This window comes from Argentina silus (assembly GCF_951799395.1).
Source record: "Argentina silus genome assembly, chromosome: 12".
NCBI classification, from domain to species: Eukaryota; Metazoa; Chordata; class Actinopteri; order Argentiniformes; family Argentinidae; genus Argentina; species Argentina silus.
In genome coordinates, this window is record NC_139666.1 from 2,734,246 (window position 1) to 2,761,354 (window position 27,109).

Sequence of the window (27,109 nt, forward strand, 5' to 3'; positions counted from 1 at the left end):
CATACTGACATTCTTCAAAAAACTTTTCGTTTTATCTATTTTACATTACTGTATTATCTTAGAGGGCACAGTTACATGTTGTAGGAAGCCTGTTGCTATGTAATTATAGACATAAAAGGCCTCTACCCCACGGACATTTTATATTGTGTCTCAGTTGTACAACAGTCAAAAACTAACCAAACTGATGTTGTACAATGGTTGTGAGAATATTGTTTATTCAATATAAGTTTTTTTAAATGTCAAAATGCAAATGCTTGAGTTCTGTAGCTTCTACAATGTTGGATTGACATTGTTATTTGATGGTTGTTGGTAAGTCATATGTTGGTTGGAATTAACAGTTTATTAGAAATTGTTATGTGATGTTTATTTTTCAACGTTGGCTTATGGTTGTCATGTGATGCTCATCATCTAACATTGCTACATGATTGTGCATGGGTTGAAAAGGATGATTTCTTAACATTGGCAGTTGACTGTCAGCATCAGACCATCTCACAGTTGAAAATAGTAGTTTTTTTTAAATGTTGCCTATTAACGTAAATACAATGTTAAAAGTATTATATTGATGTAACGTGAACTTCCTAACCAAATGGATACTTAAGCACAAACAATAAACTTTTATCCGTTTTAATTTCTCTGCCCCTTGACTTCACTTATCTGAGCAATTGTGTCGTTGATATGATGGCATATTTTACCATCATGATTACATTTTACATTTGAATGTGTAATAAATACATTGCTTTGCCTTACTATGTGCACCACCAGGTCAGTGCAGATTTCAAGTGACACCCTCATGACTGCATGTTGGGAAGGCCACACATCTGCACTGCTATATCTTGACTGAACACTCCAACCATTGATTTAATTGACTTCTACAGATATATTTCCACAGCTTCAGTGTTTTCTGCATAGTTGTCTAATGTCGGTGGGGTATACTTCTGTTCTATTGTATACTGAGGATGTCCTAATCCTCAGTGTGACAACAATGTATGAGTATACATTCTTTAACCTTGTTAATGTTACTCACCCATTACTATAATGTATATGTATATACAGTGCCTTGTGTAAGTAATGGGACAGTGAAGCATTTTGTCTTCATTTGGCTCTACACTCCAAGACTTTGGATATGAAATCAAACAATTCATGTGAGGTTGACAAATGACAACACTTTTTATGCATAGTCTCCCTATTTTAAGGGCCCCGAAAGTAATGGGATAGATTTATCAAATGTCCAAATTAAGCACTCATGATCAGTATTTGGTCAACAATCCTTTGCATGCAATAACTGCCTGAAGTCTGTGACTCATTGAACCCACCAGACGCTGGGTGTCTTCTCTGGTGATGCTCTGCCAGGCCTTTACTGCAGCCATCTTCAGTTGTTGTTTGTTTTGAGGTCTTTTTGCCTAAAATCTTATCATCAGGAAATGAAATGCATGTTCAATTGGATTTAAATCTGAAGACTGACTTGGCGAGCCCTTTCCACTTTTTGGCCCTGAAAAACTCCCTAGTTGCTATGGCAGTATGTTTTGGGTCATTGTCTTGCTGTATGATGAAGCACCATCCAGTGAATTTGGAGGCATTTGGAGTGCTTGCAAATCTACCACCCCCTACACCATGTTTCACAGATGAGGTGGTGGTATGCTGTAAATCTTGGGCAGATCCTTTTTTCTCCAAACTTTCCTCTTGCAATCACGCTGACACATTCAGTTGTTTTCTTAATTATGGTGAGCATTCTTCAATCATCCACTGTGATTGTCTTCCTTGGTCTACCAGCCCGTTTGAGATTGCGGAGCTTACCAGTGCTTGTTTTTCTTTTTAATGATGTTTCAAACTGTTGATTTTGGCAAGCTAGGTTTTGGCTAGCTTTATGATCGTTTTTTTCAGTTTGTTCACCCTAATAATGACTTCCTTGACTTTCATTGACACCTCTTTGATCCTCATGTTAACAGACACCAACAGCGAACTCCAAAGGCAAATGCAAAGCCTAGAATCAATACTAGACATTGACAATTCTCTTATTCCTGCACAAATGATCTAACAGAACTCTCCCATTACTTTTGGGTACTCTATAATAGGGGAACTATGCATAAAAAGTGTTGACTTAGTGTAATCATTGAATTAGGTCAATACCGTGCAAAACATAATGAACTGGTTGTGTTAAGTCAGGACTTAAGAATCATTACAGTATCAGATTTTGTATTTTAAAGAGCTTACCTATTGAATATAACATATTGACCGACATATTGGTGTAGGCTAACCTCAAAGCACAAGAGGTTAAAAACAGAACAAAACAAAACAAGAAAACCTTTTCTTCTTAATGTTGTTTAATTCATGTCCAACTATTCTCTGTGTTACAGAATGTCTTTACAACCTCAAGGAAAGTATTTCCCCAAGTTTATAATTTCTCTGATGCACAATCTGAACCCCATTATTACTCTTTTGTTGCAGCAGTGGACTAGTGGCATGTAGTAGTGCAATAGAAGAAATGTTAGTGTTTTAGCTAAATTTAGGAGTGTCAAAGTAAAAATGCAAAGGGCATACTTATTTACTCAAGACATTTTAATTCATTTGTAAACATCCTAGAAATTATTTATGAAAAGTATTTTGTGTAGATCAGTCTCAAAACACCTCAATTACATCCATAATAAAGTCTGGTTGTAACACAACAACATGGGTCCAGAAGGGTGACCACTCTCTTATGCCCTCCCGGTCAAATAAGCATGTTTGTCCTCTCATTTCAAACCTATGTGTTGCATGGTGCAAAATCATACTTCACAGAGCCAGAGTTCACAGAGCCAGACGTAGTTTTCTTTCTTGTGTGAGAGGAGTCATTATACCCTGAGTGCAATGCCCCTCTACTGATGTCACCTCATAGAAATGTCCTTCGTAGAGCATAACTTTATGAATAGCAATTTGTTGTCTTCAGTGCTCGATGATTGCAAGGGTCCCTGAAATTGGACCACTTTTTTTGGTGCTTTTCCACTGTCACTTGGCTTGAGACTGTGCTTGGCACAGGTGCTTGGCTCAGAGCCTCAGACTTTTGTGTTTCCTTCTCAGAGAGTGGCCCAATAAAGCCTCAAGTCTTACCCTGACCTGGGACCTTGGGTGATTGTTGGGACTTTCTTGGAGCTTGGGCAGGGTGTTGGGGGTAGGCATTCCGTGTGTACTGCGCTCTCCCATTGTTTGGCTAAGCGAATGCCACTTGTACTTATGTTACAAAATCATGAAAAACATTAGTTACTTTGGTTTGGAGTCAAGTTTAGAAGCATTTATATGCACTATTAAGTTTGCTCAGCTGTGGGTACCACCCGTTTCATTTCATGGGAAAGTCACAATGCTAGAAGAAGGACTTTTTTTTACATTTTTTAATTTTTTACATGAGAGAAATTTGAACTGGGGTGTAGTGGGGATGAAGAGGTCTTTAGGAGGGACAGTTAAGATGTAGCCTGAAGAGATGGGTCTTCAATCTATGGCAGAAGATAGGTAGTAACTCTGCAGTTATGACAGCAGTGGGAAGCTCGTTCCACCAGCGGGGCGCCAGGACAGTAAAAAGGCGTGACCAAGTACTGCGGCTGCTGCATCCATGTAGAGGGGGCAGTGCCAGGCGGCCAGCCGAGGTGGAAGAGCAGAGTGATCGGGCAGGGGTTTGGGGGCTGACCATTGCTTGCAAGTAGGGAGGGGCTGTTCCCTTTGCCACCCGGTAGGCGAGCACCAGGGTCTTGTTGAGCAAATTTAATGGATGGGGTTGTTGTGAAACAGTAGCTCATATCTGCATATTAATTTGCCCAATTTATGAGCTGATATTAATTGGATATTTTAATTTAATTTGTATTATTGTAGTTCCTTTTTTTCAGTCTGAATTAACGATAATGGCAGTCTGAATGAATTACATGAGGAGTAGCTTATGAGTTGTTTTTTCAATTTGGAAAAGGACTCGTGGACACTTCATAAAAGGATGTCAGACATGGAATATACTGTATGTGGCAGTGTGTCTGCTTAGTTTAATCATTGGCGATTTGAGGCTACAGTATTTTTTTCTCCATGAAAAGTCTTGAAGCAAAACTGACATGGGCCTTTAAGGTTAGCTGCATCAGTTATTTAGTTGAGCAGACAAACACACGGAAATAACTCCACAGTAAGATTAGACTGTAATATAAGAGATTTAACAGAAGTAAATATGTAGGCCTTATTAGGATGGCAATTACAATGTGAAGGTTTGGCAAGGAATATTATATATATATATATATATATATATGTAATGTAATTAACACTATGTGCAAAGGATTGATGACTTTGTGCTGAATTAGTGCACAGCTCAGATGAGAACCACGCACTAACTCTAAACATTATGTTTTATACCCTGACTTCCAACCATAATATTTAAATTAATTCTATATTGATGACATCTGTATGATAGGGGGGCAGCATTGACGGCTCCCCCTTCAAATAACAAACAGTGCTAAGTTCTAATTCTCAAAACCTTTGCCAGCAAATGTCAAAGTTTGCTAGCTGTAGTACTTTTTGTTGAGATCTGATGTTAGTGTGCCATAAACTGAAGGAAAATGACTCTAGCAACATTACTCACAAGTCTGGCCATCAGAAATACCATAACCGTACACTCCCCTACTTAAATATTATACATGTGTTGAATAGTTTTAACCGAAGAGGAAATACCAGGTGTTTTGCAGGTGGACCTGGGTTTTCTTGGGCACACATTCTGACAGAGAGACTTGCCTGCAAACAATTGTCTTGCTGTGAGAGGGTGGGATTCCTAAGGCAGGGGCTTAAATCAGACTGTTTGTTTGGTAAGATTTTCCATGTTTTGTTTAGTGAGGACTTGAGGTTTGTAAGCCCATCTCTAAGTATGTATTTTTCTCCAGGTGGAATATTGGCAAATAAGCCGGAGGGACCGCAGAGACGCAAGGTTTTCCAGCATGAATCGGGCCTTCAACAGGAAGAAAGGTGAGCACTTGACCACATGTTGGCTATGGTCCCGATCTTGACCTTGTGCCACATTATTATGCCTGGAACTCCAACAACTCTGTGATGGAAGTATTCAAATGGACAACAATAGAAAACATTAAAGAGGATTGACAAGATAAGGTGGTATTTTCTACCCTTCCATTTTTGTGCATCCAAACTATGCGGCTGCACATGCATAATACATCATACAGTATAGATCACTCTCAATGGTCTGCTGTAATGTCTAACTTTTCCAAAAGCAGTATTTTCTTTTTGACAATAGTCTCTTGTGAACATGCTGCTGTTGAAACGCCCTTTTGAAACTCGAGTAGTCCTTGCTTGAAAAAATGCTTGACATCTTCAATTAATATAAATCCCATATTTTGATAGAATGTTTGTTGAGCATCTATTAGATGTTTTAGTAACATTAGTTTAATTTTTCTTTCAAAGCTCTCTCTCCAGCAAGCGAGCAGCTAGTGAGGGATGTTTATTATGTTCTATAAGGGGTAGGACAGCATCTCAGCTATCACTGACTTGATTTCAATTTTGGCAAGGGGAGAGAGGCAACACCCCTCTTAGAGATGAGACTGTTGGTATGGTCTTTGACCATGCAGCTCCTTTGCTCAACACTGCGCGCACTGATGTCCAATGAGGTTGCGTTGTGGTATCGTAGTGCACAAGTGACAAATACAACAATTCCGGGGACCCTTATATTTTTTTCATTGAGTTACTGTAAGAGGAATACCCACAACTAAAGTTTCTAAAACCGTACTGTATATAGTGTTATGAAACTTATCAGGGCATGAAAGCTATCAGGGCATTCAAGGTAAAACCAGATCATTTGATTATGGCTATTCTGCTCAGTATTCCCAAAGTGAAGTACCCTTGTTTTTCTTATTTTGGAGTATGAGAAATATATCATAGGTCTGGGGGCACAAGAGCATAATATCACTCCAGATCCCGTCATTTCTAAGCCTCCATCCTGCCAGCTTGATGTGTTTAGCACCAGCTGTCCCACTCTCATTCCCTGCTCTCCCATGATAAAAGCACCCGGAGGAGCCCAGGACCCTGCTGGACAATCTTCTTGGTCCAGGTGGCCCTCCCTGTTATAATAATATGTCAGCATTATAATTGACACTGGGCCCCCTCAGGCAGCCATTGAAGAGGTAAAGACTGTAATCACTGGAGGCACCTCAGATTTCTCATCGTTGATTTTGAAAAACTGCCCAATGCTAAGGTGTCTTGCTATCGTAATTTTTCACTGGTTTTCCTCTTCTCATGAATTCAAGCGGATACTTTGTCATATACTCTGTAACTCAGGACTCAAGAGGGCCCATTTGGGAGGGAATCTGTTAAGAGAACGGGCCTGACAGAGAAGTTAGCTTCACAGCTAACAGAGACAGTAGCTTCACAGCTAATAGAGAAGTTGGTTTCACAGCTAATAGAGAAGTTAGCTTCACAGCTAATGCAGTGACTGAAGTGTCCCCCGATAGAGACACAGAGGGCTGTTTACCATTCGCTTCCCACAAGCACAACCGTACATACGTACACACAGTACAGTTCTGTTGATGAATTGTGCAGAAGTACAAAGGCACATCCAGTCATCTGGCATAAAGAGGGCATTAAAGCCATTCAGCTGGAGGACAAAGGTCACTCACAACTCTCTGTGGACACTGCTGAGATTTCACCATAGACCATAGAATTGCTGATTATGAGTAGGGCTTGGCAAAGGGAAGTATATGGTGTTAATGTAGCTAGTTGCTCACATTTCTAACCCTGATGGTTGTTCTTTCCACCTCCTCATTACTACACAGACTGTACTGTAGATTTATCCTTAGCTATTAATCAATGTCGGGTCAATTCTGCACTCTCAGCATGCATGCAGTTGTGGACCTCTGTGGTTATTAAAAGAACTTTTTACTTTACTGTACTTTTTTAACCATAGACCTTTTCATAATTTCATGATTTCATTATGGGGACTTACTGCACCTTATATATTTTATATGTTGGGTGAGTCATGTACTTGTAACCAGTTTTCCTGTACATTCTTTTAACTTTTATGTGCAATATACATTTAAACATAAAACCAACATTTTGTTATTAACAATATAAATCATTCCTCACCCACTTTGACATTCAAGCTCAAGAGCAAAACACTTTTATTTCCAATATATTATTTACCACACTGTGCATATTTAGCCTGATATTGTTGCTGCTCTTGGTAAGCAAGGCATTGTTGGATAACCATTCTGTTGGAAGATTTTCTTTTGTAAATACTAAGCAAGGCAATGTTGGATAACCATTCTGTTGGAAGATTTTCTTTTGTAAATACTAAGCAAGGCATTGTTGGATAACCATTCTGTTGGAAGATTTTCTTTTGTAAATACTATTTCCGAACTGTTGAATTGTCCGTTCCGTTGGAAGAACTAGAAGACATTTAACTCTTCTCTTATTTCATTTAACTCTTATTCATATGACTCAGTCGAGTTGAATTAAACCATGTTGCTGTCCCGTCATGCAATGATTTACATTTCTTTGCAACAGTTTTTTCAGTTTCATTTAATTTTAATGCAATTTTTGATAAAACACCCCACTGCTGTCAATAGTGTGGACCACACAATAGCATGAACCAGTTTCAGTTTTCTGCTTGACTGTTGCAGCATGGTTATCACACTATGCATCCTGTATAAAACAAGAATGTGAGGGATGTAAAAGAGTAATTTATCATACATGTTGGTTTCTATGACCACAGACCACCAATTCACATATACTGTCAACAGAAAGTGGGCAGAGAGCATGACAGGGTGTGCATTAACAGCCGCACTTCCGGCAGTAAGTTGGATATCGGCTGTTAATGCACACCCTGTCATACCCTGTAATACAGATGTAGCAGCAACTCTTTCTGACCATAAGCACAACAGGTAGAAAATGTCCTTGTGTTCCCAAGAGAAACAGACGTTCCTGTAATCATTAGTGGTCGGTAGCACAGACATTGTTTGGATCTGATGAAAGAGAAATAATTGGGCACAAATCTCTCTCGTCAATTGCTTTCCAGACTTGTGCATCCAATTACCAGACAGTGACCACTGAACCACAGCGTTGCCAGTGTGATGTAGAGGTAAATGAAAGCAAAGAGAAGTGTGGAATCACACAGGAGCAAGCAGAACAGTCTCACTCCCAGTCAAACTCTGGTGCAAGTTTCAATGGAGTCATGCAGCTTAATGTTTTGAGGGGGACACTGACAATAATTCAGTTTTATTATATGTACCCAATAGTGGACACGTGGTCATGATGGGCAGACCTCTTGTGGGTTTGGTGAGAACCTCAAGGTTGTTGTTGACAGCGTATTGGCCGACATGAATGCTCTCTTTATTTCAGTGGCTGGCTGTGGTTTTGTAGAGTTGACATCTAGCAGGTACTGCCACAAGGAGGTTTGATCATTTTTATCACCTGTGTTTATTGCCAATGTCTGTACGCGTGTCTTGCAATCTTAATTTGGTGATAATGTGATCATGTGGGCTTACGCCTTTTAATGAGAGAAGTGGTCAAGGAGACTTGCAGGGCAGTACTTTGAATGAATGAATAAATGCATGGTCTAATAATGATATGCAATGTGTATTTTAAAGCCAACTTTTTATTCCACATGGATAATGTAAATGGGGCCAATTTGATTGTAATTGCAGGTGCTATTCCATATTCCACTGGCATTGACTCGGTCTTGTAGGAATGAGCTCTCATAAGATAATGGCAAGTTTAGTCACGGTGTCCAGAGAATGACCTCCTTAAAATAATGTTATAATGAAGCCTACTCTGCTGTATGTCTACTGCTTCCTCAAAGTTGGGTCTAATGTATTGTTGGGTTTAATGTACAGAAGCATATTGTAATCCCTCATAATGTCCTCTATTTGTCTTTCTGAGATCAACAGATAAACGCGGTCATGTGGAAAATTAGATACTGATATTACAAAGGCCTTTTAATTTCCTTGGGCCATGTTGACAGCCCATAAATAGCCCAGACATATCATAACACAGGGCATCAGCAGTGTTCCACTTTGTCAGAAACCCACTCTGAGAAGATTCTAGGACCTGCATCCTATTTAGTTTCAGCTTTAAGTAATCATTTACATTTCATTTACATTTGTAAATGAAATCACCAAGTAATCATGCCTTTGACCTGACAAGAGATCCCTGCTCCACACCAGCTAAAGTGTATCTTTCTCATTCATTTGGGATTGAGGCGTAAAGTTGAATTGTCACTAACTCCTCTGATTCACTGACAAATAAGATTTGGAATTCAGCTCCTTGGTAAGGTTGTTAGGCTTCGCTTAGTTTGAGGATTTTACCCTGAGTGGCGTATTTGGGGGTAATCACATGGTTTTGAAAACTACAAGGAAGCGTTAGGGCGGGGTGATCTTACCGCTCCCAAATGAGCTACTGCCTGGTTTGTTTACATCCATTAGCACAGCGCTAGTGCATACGGCTATCACTTGCATTTACTAACGTGCATCTTAACTTAGACGCACCTCTATGGCTGGCTGGGAGCCACAAAGCACTATGGGAGTTGTAGGATTTCATCATTAGGATAAAAATACTATTTTCTCGCTTATTTGCACACATTTCCTGGCTATGTAGACAACAAAGACCACTTATTACTTGCTGTTGAGTCATGGTAACCATTGGTGAAATGTTCCTTAAACAATAAAAGATAGCGATCTTTGGTGGTTAATGGTTCGTGATAGATGCAGGGCTCCCTTGTAAAAGAGAGATTGGTCTCAATGGGACTCCCTGCTAAAATAAAGGTTAAAAACAAATTTGGAGAGAAGATGCTGATCCTTCATCTGTGCTGACAGTAATGTCTAACTGGAGCCAGTTGGCATGGCTGCCCTGCTCATCAACCAGACGCATGACAGGGAGGCGTACATCCCCAGTGAACCCATTGTCAACACTGAATTGCTGGAATGTAGCATTAGTAAAGAAGTTTCTGAAAAATGTTGTCTGCTTGCTTGAGATCAAACAAACAAACAAACAAAAATATGCACGTCCAACATCCAGTCAAGTGCAGGACAGAGGAACATTTCAAATAAAAAAGGAATGTCAACTCTGGTTTGCTTCCATTGTGATTTATTCCGAACCACAAAACACACATCGCTTCGATCCGAGTGGGTTCTTTGGCTATTGAATACATAAACATAATAAATATTACACAGTAGACATACAGTGCCCTGCATAAGTAATGGGACAGTGAGTCATTTCTTTCTTCTTTTGGCTCTATACTCCAAAAGTTTGGATTTGAAATCAAACAATTACTATGAGGTTAAAGTAGAGATTCTCAAGAACTTTCCACTTTTTGGCCCTGAAAAACTCCCTAGTTTCTATGGCAGTATGTTTTGGGTCATTCTCTTGCTGTATGTTGACACGCCATCCAATGAATCTGGAGGCATTTGCTTGCACTTGAGCAGACAAGATGTTTCTGTACACTTCACAATACATTCTGCTGCTGCCGTCAGCAGTTACGTCATCAATCATTTCTTGTGGCAGCTATACATGCCCAAACCATAACAACCTCTCCATCATGTTTCACAGATTAGGTGGTATGCTGTAAATCTTTGGCAGATTATTTTTTCTCCAAACTTTCCACTTGCAATCATTCTGGTACATCACATCCATTCACCCCAGATCACATTCATCTTATCTGTCCACAAGACCTTTTCCAGACCTCTGCAGGCTTTTTATGTACTTTTTAGCAAACTGATCCTGACCATCCTTTTTAAGGATAACTAGTGATTTGCACCTTGCAGTGAAAGCCTCTGTAATTCGGCTGGTGACATATTCTGCGGATGGTAGTCTCTGACACATTCACGCCTACGTTCTGGAGAGTGTTCTTGATTTGTGGGACAGCTGTTTTGCGGGTTTTCTTAATTATGGTGAGCATTCTTTGGTCTTCCATTGTAGAAGTCTTCCTTGGCCTACCAGCCTGTTTGTGATTGCTGAAGGCAGTGCTTTTTTAATGATGTTCCAAACTGTTGATTTTGTCAAGCCTAAGGTTTTGTCTATGTTTCTGATACTTTCTTTCAGATTCTTCAGCCTAATAAGGGCTTCCTTGTATTTCATTGACACCTCTTTGGTCTTGATGTTAACAGACACCAATAGCAGACTCCAAAGGCAAATGCAAAGCCTAGAATCTGTACGAGACATTGACAGCTCTCATATGCTTTCACAAATTATGTGACGGAACACACCTGATTTAACAATCCCATCAGTTACGCAGGGCACTGTATATAGAAAAACATGAATACATTTGGTTAGTTTATCCATGTCAAGTAATATAGGTGTGGCAGAGTTTTTAATGTATTATATGTATTCAATTGACTGGATATGTTTAGTTCTGATGTAGGACCTGATGAAGACTTCACTTGAATGGTAACGTTGTCTGTTTTGTGTCTCTGAATAAGTCACCATCGGACATTCCTTTTTTCTTAAATGTATTTTTATGTCAGTAGAATAAGTTCAGAATTCTTGTGTAGTCGAGCAGCAGCAGTTGTTGCTGCGTTAGTAGGAGTCATGCTGAAGTTTTATTGTCATGTGCACTGGGATATGAGGGAGTGAATGACAGTACAAAGACACTCTTACTCGCCAGCTCTCCTCCAAAACAGAATACAGAAGGAACACAACATTACATCCTAATACACTAGCAGCACTGACTCTATACACACAAATACAATGACAGGATTGACAGTGATAGTGTGTTTATGACACATATGTTATAAGACATATGGTACATACGGTACAGTAGCACTAGTGTGGCACGGTGGCATGCATGGTCATCAGTCTTACAGTTTGGGGTAGAAACGGTTGATAAACCTGGTGGTACAAGTCTTTATGTTGTGGCACGATCTGTCAGAGAGAAGGAGAGAGACGGGGGTCTTTGATGATGTTCAGGGCTTTCCTGTGACATCGCCTGGAGTAGATGTCCTGGATGGGCAGGAGCAGGCGTCCCCAGTAATGGCCTGTGCCATCTTCACGACCCTCCGTGTGGACTTGCGGTTGTGCTCAGTGCAGTCACCATACCAAGTTGTGATCTCAACGGTGCGAACTATTAAAGTAAGTTATAGTGTTTGTGTGCTCATGCCAAATTTCTTAAGCCGTTCAAGGAAGTAGAGGGTGTTGGTGTGTGTTGGTGGGGGCAGGGGGCTAAACATGCACCCTTGATTGGCACCAGTATTAAGAGTCAGAGTAGAGGGTGTGGTGATGCCTATTTTCAACAACCTTAGGTCTGCCTAAGCAAGCCTATCTTGCCTGAAGCAAGCCTACTAATTACTGCTTCACTGCATTGAGAAACCTTATAGAAAATGTGTGCAGACTTTGCTGCACCCACAACATAAGTCCTGTCTAGGGTCAAGCTTGCAAAGGCTTAACAGCTTTCTCTGGAGTGGGCGTTCTCAATTTGACCTATGCGTCACCCTCCCCATGTCTCATACTATAGAGCGATGATGAGCAACCTTTTGTTATTGTGGATTACCACTCAGGAGCTTCAACTAACACAGGTTGAAGATAGATGTGAAAGGGCTAGACATTACACAAAATGGCCTTGAGTTCTATGCTTGGATCTAGGTTGTCAACTTAAAACACTTTACATTTATGTAGAGGTGGTAACGGTTGGAAATCTCAAGTGCAGGAATACAATGAGGATTCCTACTTTTGCTCCTATCTGTTGGCACAGCTGAGGATCAATCCCTCATTGTGAGTTAGAGGAAATCCATTATTTTCTTTTACTTAATGATTAGCCATTTATATCTGTCTACTCAGTTGAATTAAAATGGATATCTGGAGGCTTGAAATACCGGTCGAGGTATTTTAGACTTCAGTCCCTGCGGACCTAGCGATTGGTCCACCAGTTTTAAATTAGACAAATCTGAGATTAATTGGCCATTGTTTTCCTGTAAGACTCAGGAATAGTTATGGGTTATGTCCAGCCTGGCCGATGTATTGTCTCCTGAGTGCTGCAGTCACGGAGATATTACCTCTGTAATTCACTAAAGTTCATGTCAATAAAGAAGAAGGTTTTACAACCTTCGGTTCTGGAAACTGCACTTCTTTAAAGCAGCTGTCCTCAACCTCTTTTCCCCCACTTACAGTTAGTGTTAATATAATGTGTACATTTCCAACTGTTTTGCTTGTGACACTCTGCCCAGTTCAGGACATAAGATGAAGCCCCACAGCTGTCGTCCTGGTGCTTGAGGACACACGGGTCACAAACTGACCTTCAGATGCATCCTCTGGCACCAGCCCTTTATTTCCCCCGGCAACCGTTTGTTCCCCCAGTCATTCCGTGTTTGACCAACCGTACAGTGGCTTTTTCATAAGGCGGGCATGAGAGGTGGAGCTGCCTCGATTAATCAGCACGGTGTGCTGATGCTAAGAACAACTGCTGGGGTACCTGCCTCACTGCCTCGCTGCAGTGACTCCTGCCTCTCCTCCCCTGCATTCATCATCATCAGTATTTACAGTTCCTTAGCGTTGTCTGAGAGTCCTCTCAGAGTAGTAAACAGTAGTAAACAGTAGTAAACAGCTCATTAATGCTCAGGAAGAGTGTAACTCACATCTGGTCCTTTTACTTTTACGCATATGAATAAAACCAAGTTATCAAGATTCTTTAGGAATAAAAGTTTTTACAGCAAACCTGATAGAGTACATGGAACTGTACCCGGTCCACCCTACTCAGCTCCAGCACCCAGGACCGTATGTGCCAAAGAAGGTGCAGTGACATCTAGACGGTAGAATCTCACGGAAGTGAGATTTAACCCAGTTCCCCATCTGCACTACCTGTGTGCACCTGCACCAGTGACATTCTCCAATGACATTGCACATTTGCACTCACATCTCTCTCACACACACACACACACACACACACACACACACACACACACACACACACACACACACACACACACACACACACACACACACACACACACACACACACACACACACACACACACTCCACACACATACATGCATACTATTATATACTACTGCTGCTTTTACTCCCCCCACTATTGTTGTTTTGTTTCTGTTGCTAAATACTGCTAGCTTATGCTACTACTTTTATAATAATATTATTATTATTACTTTGTTGCACTGTTGAGGAGCTAGCTTGCCCTAAGCATTGCATTGCACCGTCTACGGCTGTATTCTGTGTATATGACAAATGAATGTTGATTTGATTTGATTAGTCCCCAGGACCAGAGAATCACACAGCTCCTTAGCCTACACTACCAACTAGACAGAGAGGAGGGCTGTGGAGCCGATGGAGCGCGTCATCTGGGCAGCGGCTCTGTAAATCCTGCCGTAGGTGGCAGCATTGAATCTCCCAAGCTTCAGGGTGGCAATGGTAGAGGAGGAGGAACTCGTCACCTTGGGGTCGAGGTACTCAGCCAAGGTCTCCACAGGAGGGAGTTCCAGGCCACTGACTCTGCATCACTCATGTCTATGGCAATGATGGTGGAGAGGGGCTTTAACCCACACAGACTGATATATATCATCATCATGTTGACCCGCTATCTGACACACAAACTCAAGTAGAACCAACAGGAATTACAAGAGAAAGTAGCCAAGTAGAAGTTTATAGTAATTACCTTTTGTGGATTTATTACAACTTATTATAACTACTCTGTTGCTGTTAACCAGCTTCGTCTCTAGTTGGTGAACCAAACTAGAGAGAACTTTTCTCGGTAAGAGTGAAGCCTGAACCAGCAGGATTCCTCTGGGGAAGAATAAGCAAGCTAAGAGACCTGAGATGTCGAAATGAGTAGACTGAAAGAGAACCCCAAAACAACTGTCAATTCACTGTCAATAACTGTCAACTGTCAACGGTCAATGTCATACATATTTGTTGTGAGCTTCACTCAGACATAACTGTGCCACTGATGAAAAAGTAGGGAAATGAAAATAGCAGAGATCAGAAAAAGAAAACCTCAGTGGGTCCCTGATTGGAGAGAGGAAATTCTGAGACTGCATAATACAGTGCCCTGCATAAATAATGGGACAGTGAAGCATTTTTCTTTTTCTTCTTTTGGCTCTACACTCCAAATGTTTGGATTTTAAATCAACCTTGTTTACTATTAGGTCAAAGTTAAATAGGTACTCTGGATTTTGAGAGTGGTTTTATTTCTCCAGCCCCGTCCCTCAGCTGTTTTCCAAAAAAAGTTGTTGTTTGAATCCCAGATTGCCCCTTTTATAATATTTTCATTTTCCAGATCTTTAAGTCAGCTATAGCCTTCAAAGTTAGTTATTTGTAATTGTATCTTCGTAGATATACTCAATTCCCTCCTGATTTAATGGAGTTTGGCATTTAATGACGTACCGGAACGTATTCAGTTTACTTAGATTCAGTTGAAAAGATAAACTAAATTCAAGAGCTGACTTATAAGTTAACTGTGTGAATATATCTCGTTTCAGATAAATCATGGATGCACACTCCAGAGGCACTGGCAAAGCATTACATACCCTACAACGCCAAGGTATGTGTCATGAACTCCAGCAATCAATATTTGGTTCCCTCTCTGGTTTTGTAATTTGGATGACAATCATTTTCACTGATTATTTTGTTCGGTGAGCCGCTATGCCTACCCGGGTGCAAGACTTTCACCTGCCAAAGATTGCACTCTAGAAATGCACACTAGAAATAGTTATTGGTTTGTTTTTCGGTACACTCATGTTTTGGAATAGGTATTTGTTTGTACTTGGTTCATTTTGATATTCAGCTTTTGAGAGTTTCTCGCTCCGAAAGTATCTTTCTTATTCTACAGTGGAAGACCACAAACACACAGACAGATCAAAAGGATGGATGACTGCAAACACTACAGTAGATTTTGACTGTTACAAAACAAAAGATTTGTTTAGTCTGCTTCTGTTGTTATTTGACACACATGTCTTAAAAAAGGGAACTCACTGCTCACTGGAGGAGAAACTGTCAGAGCGGTTTTCTGCTCTGTTTCACCAAAGACTCCACTTTTTATTGGAGGCAGAGAACCTGTCAGCTGGCATCCAACGCTCCTCAGACGTCTTACTGAACTGAAGCGAAAAAGGCTAAAGAAGAAGTCCAAACTGCCACATCCCCTGCCGCTTAAGTTTGGGGAGCAGCGAGGAGGATGATGAGCAGGCTTAAAGTGGTCGTTCACTCCACAATCAAAGGTTGTCAGACATTTTCATACCACAAAGACCCAGCATAATGCTGGAAATCTATCTATACAGTATGCCTCAAACCCAACATAGGATAGTAGGAAGGAGTTTGGCACCATGCAATAGCAGCATATTAGCCTGTGCCTATTAGACTCTGCCTATCTTTCCCACTCATTTAGGGTGGTAGCATATAGCTGGACCTACACAATAGATGTGTGGGACTCAACATTAGACTACTTTCGAAGGTCTGAAACCGTCTGACAAACTTCCAAACTATTTCAGAGGGAATTGCCACTTTAACAGAGCAGATGAGCGTTCGCAGGAATGGTACACAACCGTTGCCAGATGATGAATGAGCCCAGGCTGGGCTTGTCCCCTTCAGAGCTCAGCAGAATGCACTGGTCAGGAACAACTGGCACACCGTCCCATGCTGCTCATCTGTCACTTCAGTGCTGCATCACTTGCAGTACGGCTGCCCTCCTATGTGTCCTTGAGTGTGCTCAGTATCTGTCAAGGTGGCATGAAGTGACACATTTGAACAGGGATTCATCCATCTTCATTTTTGATTGATAGGGACATAAGGTGCAATTGTTGCCATTGTTTGTTGGGATCAAACCAACTGCATACTGCAAAATGTCCGTATTGGAAATAAATCTGTCATAGAGCCCAATGCACTGCTGTGCGATGGGTGTGTATGTGTGTGTGTGTGTGTGGGGGGAGGGTGTTACATGTATGGGAGACTGGTAGTGACTGGTACCATAACTGGTGCTACAGTATGGTCAGATTGAGGGCCTTATGGACAGGCCGAAAGGTCAATGGCTCCATCTGTTGGTTACTGGCAGTCAGTGCTGTTCTCTCAGAGAAACCTAAAGACCTTCCAATATTCTGAAGTGTACGTGAGATGTTGGAGTATGTTTTGTAGGCCTGTTATACAACTTTTGATGTCCTCCTTTTTATGTATTTGTTCAGAGATTTGTAAAAGAACAAATTCAAACTGAAGCAAATGAATGATTCAGTTAACTTTTTCGTGCGACTTTATTTATTGATTCACTCAAAGTGAGTAGTCATATCATCCCTGACATTTTCCACTTTTTTTCTAGTTCCTTGGGAACACAGAAGTTGAGCAACCAAAAGGCACAGATATTGTTAAGGATGCAGTAAGAAAGCTAAAGGTAAGTTATACAGTTTATAGTATACCTAATCTCGGATCCCAGGATCTCATCTCGTAAATTAAAAGTTGGTTCCCTCTTGTTTACATCCTGATTTGCATGAATTACACAAAATGAAAACATGGAGTTAACTGACGAAGTTTTCGATGCCATAATTCCGCTTTTTAACTTTTTATTTTCACATAATAATGATGCTTCAGCTAACTCCATGTTTTTATTTCATGCAATGCATGCAGATCAGTTTGTAAACAATAGCTTGGGCGAACGAGGAGGGTCATTGCGTGCAATTTAGGCGGAGCCTACAGCAAAACGTTTTTAAGGGTGTGGTCTTGCTTACAAGACTTTTCACTACAGGCACCCCCAGAATCTCAACCGAGAGAGTTTATTGCCTTGTTTTATCCACTTATTCCGAGCTGTAATGTGAAAGTGCTACCATGTTCTCTCTCTCTAAACTACTAATGCATGCATGGTTCTCATCCATACTGTATTTCAGGCTAGTTTACAGTACAATGAAAAGAGAACATAGGTTGGTTATTGAACCTCGAATTAGGTGTTACAGTTTAGGTTTTCTTTTTCTCAGGAGCTGTGATGAGCAAGTCATCAACGGGGCTGGCGCGGGCCGTTGTATAACCGTGTAACTGATAACCAATAGGTAGCAGTGAGAGTAACTTCGTTAAGTACAATAGATCGTTACCTACCGACATTTTTCATGGCTCAACTGATTCATTTCCCAATAGTAACATTTACTTCTATTTATTTTTTGTTTGTTTTGCTGATCTTAAGAGGGAACCAATGCGAGAAGAAAAACGTTTCCTGTTGAAAACAGAGGCATTTGACAAACATCAATAGTAGTCATATCCATCAATTCTAGCCCCACAATTGACTAAAAAGTGTAAAAACTATAACTTTCGACATGAACCCAGTATTTTAATGTGTAACGACCCTGTGTAAGGCCCGTTAGCAGCTCCGCCAAGGGAGTTAACTCTCTTGGTGTTGTGGCTAGCGCGGCCGGTTTGTAAGCGAGAGGTTGCGAGTTCGATACCCGCTTAAGGCAAGTTACTCTACCCCGCCGTTCGCTACACATGATTTGCAGTATTTGCAGTATTTTTCACACGATTTATTTTCGTGATTTGCAGAGAGTTATGACGCCTCTCCTTTCCCTGACAAATTTGAAGGTGGGCTTTGTATGATCAAACCACACCTCCAAGAAACAAATTTCATTCTCAGTTGCATTTTTTTAAAATGAGGAGGAAAATCGTGGCAAGATCAGCCAGTTCAGTCCGTTAATGCATTTGTATCTCTATGCTTTCCATGGCAGCTCAGTGGCCCTTTAATGTCTCATACATATTACCAAGGTAGAGAACATGACTTCTGACACGTCATTGTGAGGTCTGGATGAACAGTATGATTAGTTGTATTTAGTATGTTCTGAAACCTAAACCCAGTAATTTACCATGGCAGAGGATAGGTGGTGCATAGCGTTTTCATATAACATTCCAATTAGACAACTGGAAAATACTCTTTAGACAAGTCATTTATTGAAAATGGTAAAAAAAAATAAAATAATGTTCAACATAACATAAATGTTCAACATAAGCCTTTTCCCTCTCATCTATTCACTGAGAAAAGAGAACAGATTGAATTCTAGAATGCATGGCTTTTCTTCATTGAACGATCTCAAGCAGCTAAGCACAGAGGGAACCAGTCAGTTTCACAGCCTGTCACTGATCTCCTTTGCTCTGTGCTGCTCTGCTCTGTGCATGCTGGCTTCTTTGCTGTCTTCCTCTGCCAACATTTGAATTGTGAGGCCAAAGAGGAGACTTGTTTTCATACCCACACCTCCTTTGTTAAGTGGTTTTAAGCATTTTGCAATACGAAGGTCATAATAAGTTAAAACAATAATGTTAAGCGTTGACCCTCATGACTAGGGTTGTAGTTGACCACATGACCTTACCACTTGACCACTTGGTCCTTTTCATAATATGAAAAAAATATAGTAGTTGCACACTGTTCTCTCATTGCAGTGACATTTATCCTACTAACTTGCCTTCATCAGTCACTGTCCTATGCCAAAGCCCCCCCCCCCCCAACCCCCTCTACATTTGATACTTCCTTTTCTTTTTCTGTGTGCTTCTCCCTTTATTTCTGGCCCTTACATCACACTACTGCCAGTGGATTTCAAGTGTGGAGTTCAAGTCAAACTAAGGTAAGAGCAGTGAACAGAGTCTTACTGGGGAATTCAGATTATTCCTGGGTACGTTGAACTCCACACTTGAGAAACACTGATTCAGGACGGAATTCAATCGTAGTGCATTACAGACTTTCTGTGATTTTTTTCAAGATTCATGCTGAGCAGTTGTCAACCACTTAATCACTGACACATTTCCAATCCTTCTCTCTAATGCATCCATGTGCACTCAAAGATCATGCTCACGTTGACCAATGTTTATTGGATATTAATGCAAAGTGTTGTGTCCTTTAAAGAACAATGTGTACTGATTCAATCCCAGTAAGAATATTTTTAAATTCCCTTTCTGTTTTCCCTTCATGTATCAAAACTACTCTGGTCTATGCACAAGTTACCGTGGTCGTAATCAGAACTCAATTTAAATTCAAATATGTTGTCTTTTCTGCGCCAGAGGAATGCTATTTTTGGAGAGCCTGTTACTGGTTTTACTAGATGGAGGTCTGAACTGGTTATAGCCACTCTGTTGTCATGATATGAGTTTGGCCTATTTGACAAATAGTAATAGAAGAACAAGGAGTTCAGAATGAGTTAGGACAGGTTACTGGGGAATATTACAATTACTCTTTAGCTTGAATATGTGATGTGTGTATTCCGGCAATTAGATAGAACCTCTAACCATCTAACCTTTCCCCTTTACTCTCTGGGTAGTTTCAGAGGCATATCAAGAAGTCTGAGGGGCAGAAGACTCCCAAGGTGGAATTGCAAATCTCCATTTACGGAGTGAAGATCTTAGATCCCAAGACAAAAGTGAGTTCACTAAACGGTCCATCTCATGGTCCACATCTCAGGAAAACAGACTACATATACCCATTCAGGTAGAGTGCTACCAAGGAGTCACTGCAGTCTCAACTAAAGCATCAATGTTACTTTTTTTATTTCAGGATGTGCAGTACAACTGTCAGTTGCATCGGATATCGTTCTGTGCTGACGACAAAACTGACAAAAGAATATTCACCTTCATCTGCAAAGATTCAGATACCAACAAACATCTCTGCTACGTGTTTGACAGTGAGAAATGTGTAAGGACTACAAACTTTGAATTAAAACAATGCTTAGACATGAATCCGTTGAGTTAAATCCACAGAGTATATCTGCAAGCGTCAATTTCACTCCAAAAGAAACTCCAAGGGACTGCCTGATGCACTTCACTCAGCCACATAGATTTATTTTGACTCTCAAAAAAAGAAAGACATAAGTAGAAAATAGCTACACAGCTAATGCTTGGCAGGATGCATTGTGACTTTTCTGGGTCTTCCACAAGTAGGATTCAGCTTATCATTACATTACAGCCATTTAATGATCTGCCTTCTTTCTTTTCCTTTCTGATTAAAGGGCCTTTTCTCCACTGAGTTAGGCTCAAATATTGTTAACTTGGTCACAAAGAGGATGTTGTTGATCCTGTGTTCCAGGCAGAGGAGATAACCCTAACAATCGGCCAGGCATTCGATCTGGCCTACAAGAAGTTCCTGGAGTCTGGTGGGAAAGATGTGGAAACACGAAAACAGATAGGAACCTTACAGAAAAGAGTAAGATTCAACCGTTGGACAAGTGAAAACAGATAGGAACCTTACAGAAAGCAAGAGAGATTCAACCATTGGACAAGTGTGCCATGGGACTGTTCCTTACTTGCCAGGGCTCCAACCAATGTTGATATTTGATAATCGATCATGATAAACACAATGAATGTATACATACAGTAATTATAGTCTTTACACTGATTTTGTAGGCAATATGTGCTACAGAAGGGCTTACTCCGAAGCATCGTCCTTGTATTCACAGATTCAAGAACTGGAAACAGAAAATTCTGAGCTAAAGAAGCAGCTTCAGAACCTGGAGGTGCAGCTGATGATTGCTCCTGTACCACCAGTAAGAAATGCATAGAACTCCACATTTCTGGCCTGTGTGTGAACTAACTGCAGGCTGTTCCAATATCCACACTTGTACAGTATACTATTAAAATGGATGGCCAAGTGTGGCTATTCAGGGGTGGCCAAACTTATCTGTAGACTGTTGGTGTGGCGGCTAGGATTTTCCTCCAGCCAAGCAGTCACATACAGTACCATATCAGTTTGACTTTGATTAGTTGAATCAACGTGTGGAACAAGCGCCAGCCCCCTATAGATGAGGTTGGCCACCACTTTTTCAGTAAGTATGTAGCACGCGAGTCTGGATATTTGGGTAGATGTAGATGTTCTTCGGTCTTCCTTTTCCCACTAAATCTTCTTGATGTGATGTGTCCACAGCTGCTGCACATAAACTCTAGTAACGAGGAGTACATGCTGCAGAGGCCTTCCTCTCTCTTCTGGTGTCACAATCTGATGTCCTTCTCCTGTCTGGAGATCTCCTCTGTCACGCTCACCCCTATGAGCTCTCCAGAGTCGGATCTCTCAGCAGGACTACTAACCCCTCCGCCTGCGAAACCCGCTCTCCTTCCTACAAAGCCTGCAGATGGGTGCAGCATCCCACGGCCTCGTGTAAAAACTCGATGCCTTCTTCCTTATCTGCAACACTCTCGATTTTTCTTTCTTTCTTTCTTTCTTCATTCCTTTCTCTTCCTTTCTCTCTGTCCTCTCCACCCCCTTCACTTTCTCTTATCTCTGTTGACTGTTTAAGTGGTGCACTCTAGTGACTGATTTGCAAGTGGCTGTTAACATTTTCTATGCACTGTATGAGCTGTGGATAGTCGGCCAGTTATGGCTCCCTGTATTCAGATTTTCAAAGTTGAAAATGACTCTATTTGGGCTACATATTTTCACTGTGAATTGTCTTTTAGATAACAAAACTACGGTAAGACTGTATTTAGACTTCCACTGTATCTCAGACACAATACAGGTACATGATGAATAATGTGCAATAATCACATGATGTTAATTTATATATAATAGATTTAAGTAAAGTGAACCTGAAGTAGGGAAACTATGTATAAAAACTGTTGTCATTTCTAAATGGTGAAACCAATATGTACACAAATACCTACTTACGCAGGGCACTGTCCATAAAGACATGTTTTGTTCTAAATTAGGGTTTATCCAAGGACATCATTTCGAATTTCTCCGACCAGACAATAATTTGTCCTTTTCCAAATTGGAACTCATTGGCTGCTACTCGTGTAATTCATCCAGGCTGCCATTATTGTTAATTCAGAATGAGAAAAACATGAATTACAATAATACAAATTAAATTAAAATATACAATTAATATCAGCTCACAAAATGGGCAACTGAAGCCACAGATATGAACTACTGTTTCACAAGAACCCCACCCATTAGAATTGCTCAACAATGTTTTGCCGAGGTGAAATACCTCAAATAAAATGTGTGCAAAAGGCCAGTATGGCCACTCAACTACTCAACTACTTTTAAACATTGCCCTATTGTAGCACAGTGTCATTACTGTTTCGTTTAGGGCTATAGTGTCACTAGAAATGCATATTCATATTTACAAGTGACATTCACAACTTTGACGAATCTGATTATTACGTATAAGTTGTTTTTTTGTTTGCATTGAGTGTAATGACAAAATTTACATTGAAGAGTGACCTCACACCTCAAACGGGCTTACTGAAATAATGGTGTAATGGGAAGTCATCTATATACCCTCTGTATCTGTATTTACAGGCAGGCAGCATCTCCATGAAACCCCAGTCTACAGACGTTTTTGACATGGTTCCATTCTCTCCTGTGTCCCCTCTGCTGCCAATACCAGCAAGCAATGGCACACCACCTCCACTACCTACATCATCTCCTCCTAATATGAGTGAGTATACCACTTACCCTTAAGGCCAGCATCCATCATTTGTGTAGCAGTTTTTGGATTTATAAACGTATGATATATACCAATTGATTCTTGCGTCTTCTCCATCATAACCCAAGATATAAATCTCCATTGAGTTTAAAACGTTCATGGATGAGCAACAGTAGCATTACCATTACAGCAGTAATGAGTCAACTTTACTTTTTTTTTCAAAGTTTTATTTGAGGTACTCAAAAGAGGTAAAAAAAACACTAGGGAGCATCGTTGTGCTATTCAAATGCATGGGAAATGTGTTGTTAAAGTGTAGCTCATATCTACAGTATATATATGTCTCCACTCCCATTTGTGAGCTGATATTAATTTTATATTTTAATGTAATTTTTATTATTGTAATTCATGTTTCTACAATGGCATTGTCACAAGGTGGGAAAGCAAACAGTATTTTTCAGTAAGCTATAGCCTTTAATTTGTTGTTGTTTTATTTGACAGTATTATTTGAAAGTAGTCCATGTATTTGAGGATTAATTTGGGATTAACTGGACAGTGAGCACAGACCAATCAGACACGCATGCTACACGCTAAGGTACATGCTACATGCTACTGTACATGCTACTGTACCCGTGGGCAGTATTTACACATGACGGTCAAAAATCGTTGGATCTGATTCCTGTGGCTTAATGCTATTCTACCTGTGAATGGCCTAGGCCATTTTTACAATTACTTTGTCTTTTTTTTTATTCATTAGCAGCCCAAGGACAGTATTATTTTTGTATTTGTCACTCGAGTCACGCTTGCCTTGGGCCTCACTCAGTTTTAGCCAAGCTCTCAGATGTGACCAGCATTTTAATTTATTAATTTCGGTTCATTCATTAATTCATTCGTTGGGAAAGAACATTTTTCCTCCTGTCCCGTCCATTCTGCCTGTCCTAGGTTGTTGCATGTAGGTTTGCAGACTGAATAATCCTAATCTTACGATATTATTTGAAAGAAGCCCAAGGACAGTATTATACAGTGGCTTTGGAAAGTGTTCAGACGCCTTCACTTTTCCACATTTTGTTGTGTTGTAGACTCAATTTAAAATGGATTATTTTTTATTTTTTGCCATCAGTCCACACACAATACTGCATAATGAGAAAGCAAAAACTGGTTTTATGACACTCTTAATATTTGCCGAAATGCAAAAATGCAGCTACCACTATTTTTCACATGAGTGATGGTGTGGAAAGGTGCTGGATTTGCACTAAACCTAATGCTTTGTAGTAAAATCAGATAAACACATTTCCAGCCATTTTCTTTGTTGTATCACTTGAATTCATTGTTGCAAACACAATTATGCATGAGAGAGAGATTATTTTCCATTAAGGGATTATTTTTGGCCAATTTGTTATAGACCAATTTTGTAGAGTGATTGAGATGATGTTGTCGACTGTGCTTTTTCCTCTCCACCATTCAACTTTGTAGATTTTTCTGAGTCTCCCCAGGCCTCAGGGTAGCTTTCCTGGGCAGTTTTGTTTTGTCCATTTACTCCGTTTGTAATGACAACCTGATCCACAGAGTGTGTAATTGATTCCTATGCGAATCAGAGACCCTATAAAAACAAAGATATTCATTCCAAAATCACATGAACTATTGTCCTTGCAATAAGATGGACTCAATTCATCTTATTGTGTGATTTGTTGCATTTGAGCTAATTTTAAGAGTGCCATAGCAAAGTGTGAGAATACTTATGCAAATGAGGTATTTCTGTATTTCAATTTTAATTTTAGAAATGTCTGAAAAAGCCACTGTATGAAAGCAATCTAAACCCTATTACGACGGGATTAGTTTTACAAGGGGAGGCAGGCTAATGCAATCATTGCAAGAGCATCTCCGTAATTGTAGTCCCGTGCAAATTGGCAATGTCAGTAATTTTTACAGACTCTTAGAGAATTTTAGACAACTGCATTTCATTTGCCGTCACGAAGATAATAAAGAGGTTGTGTTTATTTCTGCATATCAAATAAAATGTTTAGGCTACGCAGCTTGTAAGTGCGGGCTTTAGGAGTAGCCTAACCAGTGTGATATCTAGTTGCTAAGATAGAGGGACTTGTAAATAAATCTGTACTCTATGACTGTATCTTAGCATGGCAATGTACGTAACGTAGCTTAGTGAGGCTGTATTAAACCAACATATTTTGCATATGTCGTTTACCAACAGGGGTCTGGCCAGACCCTAATACTGAAAACATTAAAATAGCCACAATCTTTCAAAAAGTAATCTTTTTTCTTTCTTAATCATTTATAACAACAGAAAATGTATTTTTTGGGGGGGAAAAAACAAACAAACAATGGGAGCGAAAGGGGCCCTAAATGGGCCCAAATCTTTAAAATCACTTGAAAACAATGTTTATGACACACAATAGACAGAAGTTCAGAATGGTGTGACGATGTTGCGGGAGTTCCAGGACAGCACCACAGCAGGACAAAGGAAAGAGAGCTGTTCCCTGACCTCTGACCTCTGCTTTTATATCATCTTACAACCACAGTATTTAAATTAGGAGCTGTTGACAAGGAGACCCGACCACCATTCACCTTATCATTCCTATACTGATAACATCACAGCCCTGACACCCCTCGAGACATTCTACAGAGCTCACAGCCATCAGGGTATGGGCTCTCAATTTAGGCAATTTAGGTCAATTAGGGGGCAGAATAGCTCCCCCTTCACCGCAAGTTTTATTTCAGGTCATTCACCTTGCAAAACAACCACCAGGAGGCAGTGCCATGGCACATTGCTCATGCCAAGGTAATAGTAATCAATACTTTATTTTTTCACCTCCCATAGGCTGAATTTGGCGAATTGGGCCTTTTTTATCCGAACCCATAACATTTGTAATTACCTGATGAATACTTGACACACATTTTTGACAAAATTATGAAGAATTGAAAGCTTAGAATTAAAAATAATAATAAAAATACACACTCAAAGTACCATCTGGGGTCTGGCCAGACTCCTATTGTTAGTTTTAAGGTAACCTTCACTGTGTAATAGAACCCCTGGCCTTATTAGACGGATCACAGAACTATGACGAAGACCTCTTTTGCGTTTAGTGAGGCATTCAGGATGAGGAGGAGAAATGGCAAGACTGTCAAAGTGATCGCAACCACCCTGTTATCATCTGAAGTTCTTGTGACGGGGAAAATAATCTGAAGTCATTGCCGTCAGAGCCTGGTATTGAACTCCCAGACCAACCTCATTATGATTATGAATTTTAACGGCAATGATTCTGCCACAGGTTTAGCAGAAATGACGCCACTGGTGACACAGACTGTCAGTCCTTGCATCCAGTGTTTTGTCTATGAACGTGTGAATGGTGGCATTTCTCCAACCCCATACCTCAGCTCTATGTGGCAGAACTGACATTTTTTTGTTTTTTTAATTGTTTTTGTGACTTTAACTACTGAGCCAGGGTGAACTGTCAATACCCCAGCCATAAAGCATGGCATTAGATCAGTTGGGTGGACACTCATTAAGAACATGTTCCTCCTCCAGGCAAAGACCTATTTGGTGCGGAGCCATTCGATCCGTTCACCTGTGGCGGTTCAGACTTCCCTCCGGACATCCAATCCAAGCTGGACGAGATGCAGGTGACTGCATGTCTTTGAATGATCTTAAAGCCCTGTTTAATGGACTCATGTCTGTGAATGATCTTCAAGCCCTGTTTAATGGACTCATTTTCTGTGAATGAACTTAAAGCCCTGTTTAATGGACTCATACCTGTGAATGATCTTAAAGCCCTTTTAAATGGACTCATGTGAG

The 27,109-nt window shown here is 40.4% G+C and overlaps 1 protein-coding gene across 2 annotated transcripts in view; it reads left to right on the plus strand.

Moving 5' to 3' along the window:
• gulp1a (GULP PTB domain containing engulfment adaptor 1a) overlaps window positions 1-27,109 on the plus strand; it is a 74,175-nt gene that overhangs the window by 43,569 nt on the left and 3,497 nt on the right. Inside the window, exons 1-10 of one of the 2 annotated variants that reach the window (XM_083682424.1) lie at window positions 4,884-4,959; window positions 15,418-15,479; window positions 17,241-17,312; window positions 20,206-20,304; window positions 20,439-20,576; window positions 20,967-21,083; window positions 21,337-21,423; window positions 21,801-22,031; window positions 23,175-23,313; window positions 26,843-26,937. In XM_083682424.1, coding sequence (XP_083538550.1) covers window positions 4,932-4,959; window positions 15,418-15,479; window positions 17,241-17,312; window positions 20,206-20,304; window positions 20,439-20,576; window positions 20,967-21,083; window positions 21,337-21,423; window positions 21,801-22,031; window positions 23,175-23,313; window positions 26,843-26,937 — 1,068 coding nt within the window. In that variant the 5' untranslated portion in view covers window positions 4,884-4,931. Of the gene's footprint in view, window positions 1-4,877; window positions 4,960-15,417; window positions 15,480-17,240; window positions 17,313-20,205; window positions 20,305-20,438; window positions 20,577-20,966; window positions 21,084-21,336; window positions 21,424-21,800; window positions 22,032-23,174; window positions 23,314-26,842; window positions 26,938-27,109 lie in introns of those variants that run through there. The other variant, XM_083682423.1, reaches the window with a different exon arrangement.